The sequence below is a fragment of the Oratosquilla oratoria genome, chromosome 1 (genome assembly GCF_046742065.1).
Source record: "Oratosquilla oratoria isolate Oo_2021 chromosome 1, ASM4674206v1, whole genome shotgun sequence".
NCBI classification, from domain to species: Eukaryota; Metazoa; Arthropoda; class Malacostraca; order Stomatopoda; family Squillidae; genus Oratosquilla; species Oratosquilla oratoria.
This window is the reverse complement of record NC_134777.1, coordinates 91,634,952-91,642,005: the sequence shown is the minus strand read 5'-3', so window position 1 is coordinate 91,642,005 and position 7,054 is coordinate 91,634,952. Positions and strand designations below refer to the sequence as shown.

Below are 7,054 nucleotides of genomic sequence, written 5' to 3'. Positions count from 1 at the left end.
AAATAGTTTATATGTTTAATTTACACTTCTTATAATCCTAATTTACACTTCGTATAACCTAGCTTTTCTATGATAATCCTTTCCTAATTGTAATATGAGGACCACAGTGGAAATAAGTCTTTTGACTTTCTGTGCCATCCTCGGATGTACAATTATATATACTGTGTATAATATTGAGTCTTGTATGTATTGTACTTATTGTATGTATGATTGTATCCGAATAAAATTCAATTCAATTCAATTCAATTCAAGGACGAACATAGGTGCATATAGAGCTAGATAATTAGGTCGCCCTGTCCGCCCGTTCATTGCTGGGGATGCCATCATGAGATGGTGCATAGCAAAAGGATACGGATTTGAAGCAAATGAATAAGGTATCACTCATTGATAAGTACTGTATCGTGATGCATATTTTGAATTTTTTCTTAAGGAATTCTCGAGAAGAGTGGTGGTACCATGGAAACTTCCTTGTAACCATATCTCCCCCGCTCCCATATATCCTCTCTATAGGATACAGCAAAACTCTTACTAAGATAATTCTCTTCCTTACCAGTGAGGTTGCCACGGAGACACCTGAAATAACTGTCTGAGACCAGAATACAAGATTGATTAAGTGCCACATGGTAGGCCTATGGAAGGAGTCCAACATCTTCACCAAATGCACAAGCTTGTCCAAAAGGATAGAGCCTCTGGTAAACCACAGTCCAGGATCCTTATGAAATGAGTCCTTATCCTGTCCCCGAGCCTCGCCTTGGGATCCTACTATCCTTCTCTTAGTTGGGAGATAAGGAAGAAAAGGGAGATAAGGAGATAACAGATGCAGGATCTCAAGGTATGATCCATGACAGGTATAGGATACCTGGGGAGCTTCTCCTACGCTTTTTCTTGCAAATGATGACCTCATAAGTTTCTCGGTGTTTATATGGTGGAGCAGAGTTCATTGCATGGGTAAGTTACCATATTCCTCCCATAGGAATTGTTTGGGAAACGGTGGACATCGTAAAGGTACTTAAAAAAAATAGTCAATAACAATGATGATAATAATAATAATAATAATAATAATAATAATAATAATAATAATAATAATAATAATAATAATAATAATAATGATGATGATAATAATAATAATAATAATAATAATAATAATAATAATAATAATAATAATAATAATAATAATAATGATAATAATAATAATAATAATAATAATAATAATAATAATAATAATAATAATAATAATAATCATCATCATAATGGTAATAATAATAACAATAATAATAATCATAATAATAATAATAATAATAATAATAATAAAAATAAAAATAATAATAATAATAATAATAATAATAATAATAATAATAATAATAATAATAATAATAATAATAATAATAATAATAATAATAATAATAATAATAATAATAATAATAATAATAATAATAATAATAATAATAATAATAACAATAATAATAATAATAATAATAATACATATATACGTATATATACCGACCGCTTTTTCCTCCTTACAAGGGAAGTAGTCAAAGTCAAAGGCATAAATTCACTCCCACCCATTCCATCCCCACATACACCACTCCCATTCACCACCCCACCCTCCCTCCCTCTTTTCTTGTCTCCTCCTGAATGACGGGTCATCCCTGCATCTCGCCCACTGCCATGGGTCAGAGGCAGTGTCGCAAGACACAGCACATCCTCAGCAAGGCCGCTTCATTTAAAAAGCTACCCCACCCTCTCCATCCCTTTATGAAGAAAAAGAGAAGACGGGGAGAAATCCCTTCGGGCTGCGTCAAAATGTCATTCACACATACTCCTTCACTCCCCAAACCCCCCATCCACCCCCTTCCGTGCATCACAGCATCATCCATACACAACCATTCTCCGCTCACCCTTATCCTCTCTCTTCTCGTTCCCTTCCTCAACAGAAATTCCCCTCTTTCCCAGTTCCCCCTTTACCCCATCCATTCATCTCATACTTGGTTGCCCCATCATGTTCACTCCCTCCACCTCTGCCTTCCACACTTCTTTTACTAATCTTTCTTCACTCATTCTTTCCATGTGCCCAGACCGTCCCAATACTCTTTCATCAACCCTATCTCCCGACTCCCTTTCCACCCCCGTTTTCCTCCTCACCTCTTCGTTTCTCACTCCATCCAGCCTAATAACTCCTATCATACTTTTCAAGCATTTCATCTCAAACATCCAAACTCTTCCTCTTTTCCTCTCTTATGTTCCATGTTTCTGCCCCATACAGTGCTGTTGGGACAATCACTCCTTCATACAATCTCCCCTAGTATCCATTCCCAAATGTCTATTTCTCATTACACTTTTTAATCCTCCAAGGCATTTACGTGCCACTCTCAATCTACATTCTACCTCCACCTCCACTCCTTTCCCGCCACACACTCACCCAAGTATCTAAAGCTATTCACTTCCTCCAATCTTTCACTCTTAATACTTACTTCCAATTTGCTACCATCCTCTCCCTTCGTACATCTCATCACCTTACTTTTTAATCCTCATTTATTTTAACTTTTACCCACATAATAATAATAGTAATAATAATAATATTGATAATAATAATAATAATAATAATAATAATAATAGTAATAATAATGATAATAATAATGATAATAATAATAATAATAATAATAATAATAATAATAATAATAATAATAATAATAATAATAATAATAATAATAATAATAATAATAATAATAATAATAATAATAATAATAATAATGATAATGATAGTAATAATAATAATAACAATAATAATGATAATGATAATAATAGTAATAATAATAATAATAATAATAATAATAATAATAATAATAATAATAATAATAATAATAATAATAATAATAATAATGATAATAATAATAATAATAATAATAATAATAATAATAATAATAATAATAATAATAATAATAATAATAATAATAATAATCATCATGATAATAGTAGCAGTAATAATATTAATGATAATAATAACAATAACAATAATAATAATAATAATAATAATAACAATAATGATAATAATAATAGCCATAACAATAATAATAATAATAATAATGATGATAATAACAATAATAATGATAATAATAAATAATAATAATAATAACAACAATAATAATAATAATAATAATAATAATAATAATAATAATAATAATAATAATAATAATAATAATAATAATAATAATAATAATAATAATAATAATAATAATAATAATAATAATAATAATAATAATAATAATAATAATAATAACAATAATAATAATAATAATAATAATGACAATAATAATTATAATAATAATAATAATTATTATTATTATTATAATAATGACAATAATGATAATGATGATATGAAAAAACCGAAGAAAGGGGAAATAACGTGGGATACCGTGAATCAACGTGAAAATACGTCCAAAGTTGGGTACAAACATTTACGAGTATATAGGAGGAACGTGAACGCAATTTACAGTTTTACTTTGGTTAGGATGGTTTGGACACATGGAAAGAATGAGTGAAGAAAGATTAGTAAAAGAAGTGACAGAGGTGGAAGGAGGGAATATGAGGGAGCGTCCTAGGATGAGATGGATGGACGGGGTGAAAGAGGCATTACAAAAGAAAGGAATGTATGTGGAGGAAGGACAGGAGAGGACAGAAGGTAGGGGTGAATGGAGAAGGGTTGTATATAGATGAGACTGTGATGCATGAGGGGGAGTGGGTGGGGGATGGGGGATGAGGAAGTATGTATGAGAAAAATTTAACGTAGCCCGAAGAGATCTCTCCCCGTCTTCTCCTTTTCTGAATGAGGGGACGGAGAGGGGGGGGGGTCGCAGAATTTATGAAGCGGCCTTGCTAAGGATGTGCTGTGTCTTGCGACATTGCTTCTGACCCAGGGCAGTGGACAGGATGCAGGGATGACCCGGCATCCAGGAGATGCCAAGAAAAGAGGGAGGGAGGAGGGTGGAGGGGAGTGTAGTACATAGGAAATGGAATGGGTGGGAGTGGTTTCTATGCCTTTTTCTTTTTTGGCTACCCTACGTGTAAGGGGAAAAAGCCTTTGGTGTATGTATGTATGTACTTTGTTGTTCGTATAAGTAACTTAAGATGTCTATATCTGCCTTAATATGGCTCATCAACTCGAACTCTTTCAGGGTTACATGCAAAGAAATATTTCGCATGTAACACACGAAATGAAATTAGGACTTGGCATCTGCGTCAAGCGACATTTTGGCGGAAAACCAAGGTGTCCAAAATAATTTTATCTAAGGACACCTTGGTATCAATGGCACCGATCCAATAATAAGGCTGATTGTTATGATATTCTACCTTATTACTGAACCGGTGCCGTTGCAATGAAAATATTTCATCTCAGCCTTAGTCCCCTAAAGTTTTAATCCGACCCTAATCAAATGTAATTCATGAGAATGGTTTTGTTGATTAATTTAGCATGCGATTTAAACAAGTTACATAAAGTTTTTGCTTTACATCTTGAAGTTAGTATTTTAAAATAAAACATATTTCTTACAATTCAATATTTTTATGTACTTTCAAGTGTCAAAAAATAACGGTTGTCGAGTCGTCGACGGACTCGATAGTCGTCACGCCAGTCGCCAGCGTACGTTACGAGTACAGTAACAAAGCGGAAAGGAGTGGGACAGAAAGTGTAATCAGGAACTGAAAATGTACAACAATGGGAACTTGGCAAGTAGCGAGTTTTGGTACGAAATTGACCACCTTTGCCACAGTCTTCGTCTGCACATGGTGAACCCCTCGGGATGGTTAACTTCAAGAGTAATGCGAGAAAAAGATGACAGGTAACCATTATAATTATTGAGTACTACCTACACTGTGACTGTGACTGTCGTATGGTTCGGATAACGTTTAATTTTTCTGGGTTAATAATGTATTGGATGCCTTAAATGTAAGAAATATATCTTTTTGGACAATTATATTTTTCCATGCTCATTTGCAGTGATTGCTTACATTATTGGTACGGATATTAAACGAACTTGTCACATATTCAATATCGAAATGGTGAATCACATATACTCGTTGGTCGTATTTACTTTCGAAGACGAAGATTTCTACGGGATGATTGCCATAATTATCAGTTTCTTGATGTCGCTCCTCTTGATTGTACTGGGTCACTTCTTTATTTGTAACTTGTCTGCAGAGTGTATGTATAATAAATGTTGCTAATGTAGTTTTGTGAGGAATAAAGCACCATCATAACCATCACTCATTAGACAGGCAAATCACAGCAATCTCAATCGCTTGGTATTGGTTACTACATCCAAATAAATGTAAAGTAATGCATTTAAATGGGCAACAGGTAGATAATAATTATGATTACAGATACAACACATATAACAACTCGGAACTAGAATAGACACAAAAAGAACAAGACTTAAGAGTACCAGTGGACAGCAAACTGAATTTGCAGGCCACATTATCACATACAAAGCAAAATCAATAAAACCAACCAAACCATGGGTGTCATTCGTAGGACATTGAAATATATGGACCCAAAAATGTTTGTTCACTATTCACAGCCATGGTAAGACCCATCCTGGAATACACTCAAGTCTCAAGCAGTCTGGAGCCCTTGGATAACAAAAAGATACAAGAGCTATTAAACATGTCCAAAGAAGGGCTACAAGGATGAGTCCTGGTCTAAAGAACCTGAGATATGAGGAAAGACTGAAAAAAGTAGATTTGCCTTCATTGGTCTACAGAAGAGCTAGGGGAGATATGATTGAGACATACAAGATGATGCATGGTGAATATGAAGGAGCAACACCATTTTTGTTAACTAGGTAACAAATAACCAGAGAACATGAGTACAAACTGTATAAATGGAGAGCCAACAAAATGCTGCAAAAAATTTATTTTACATATAGGATTGTGGACGTCTGGAACAGCATTTGGACAAAACAAAGAAACTAATATAACAATATACAAACAATGCATACGCTCAGTGATGAATTATGCGAGTCCTGCATGGGCTCCTAATCTCAGTGAGACACACCACAACACCCTTCAAATCATACAAAACAAAGCCCTAAAAACAATTACAGGCTGCACAAATACATCACCTACAGACCATTTACACCATGAAACAAAAGTCCTCAAAGTCAAAGACCACCTCGACATGAGAGGCACACAAACACTTGCTGCAGCCACCACAAACACATCACACCCGCTACACTACATAGCAGAACACCCACACACACCAAGAAACATTAAAACTACACCCAAAGACCTTTATTACACACAGATACTCTCTTCTCTTCCTCCACAACCACCGAATACCAGCCTCCGGAGACATATTCATAATCATATCACTCACCGCTCCATTAACACACTGAAAGACAACACACTGCTGCATGCCAGACCCCCTGATATCCACCCTTCTGAATCCTCTCTCCCACGTAAGGACAGAGTCCACTTGGCCAGACTGCGATGCGGTCACCACCCAGCACTTCTAAGCTACCAGAAGAGGCTGGACGACCGTGTTGTGAACAGCTGCCCAGGATGTAACACTTCACCCCATACCATACAACACATAATGGAAGACTGCATTATACACAATCATGCACGCGAACAACACAACATACACTCTATAAAGGATTTGTGGGAAAACCCAGTTTCGGCTGTGGCCTTCCTTGGGGAGACGGGACTGCTCGGACAGACAGTCTAGGGAACGACAACAACAACAACAACAGCCTGCCTACCCAGGTTGTACAGACTCCAACTATGGCTTCATTCAAATGCCATCTCGACAAGCATTGGGATAAACAGGATGTTAAAATTGATTACGAAGCAACTCTCAATATCACCAGAAAAATGACCAATGAGGATCTGGGTATAGAGGCCTAACAGCCTGCGTCCAGTAATAACATAAGTAAATAAAGTAAGATATGAAAAAACATACAAGCTCAGGCTCATAACCATTACTTGTAATAATTCTGATCCATTCTGGATTGTTACTCGTTACTTGTAGTTCTTCTTTACCTGGTCCCACTTCACCAGT

At 35.0% G+C, this 7,054-nt stretch overlaps 1 protein-coding gene across 4 annotated transcripts in view; it reads left to right on the top strand.

Moving 5' to 3' along the window:
* Positions 1–4,623: 4,623 nt before the first annotated feature.
* The window catches only part of mei-W68 (meiotic W68), a 44,552-nt gene continuing 42,121 nt past the window's right edge, over positions 4,624–7,054 (top strand). For all 4 annotated transcript variants that reach the window (XM_076179921.1, XM_076179971.1, XM_076180039.1 and 1 more), the window contains exon 1: positions 4,624–4,835. In XM_076179921.1, coding sequence (XP_076036036.1) covers positions 4,702–4,835 — 134 coding nt within the window. In that variant the 5' untranslated portion in view covers positions 4,624–4,701. The remainder of the gene's footprint in view (positions 4,836–7,054) is intronic.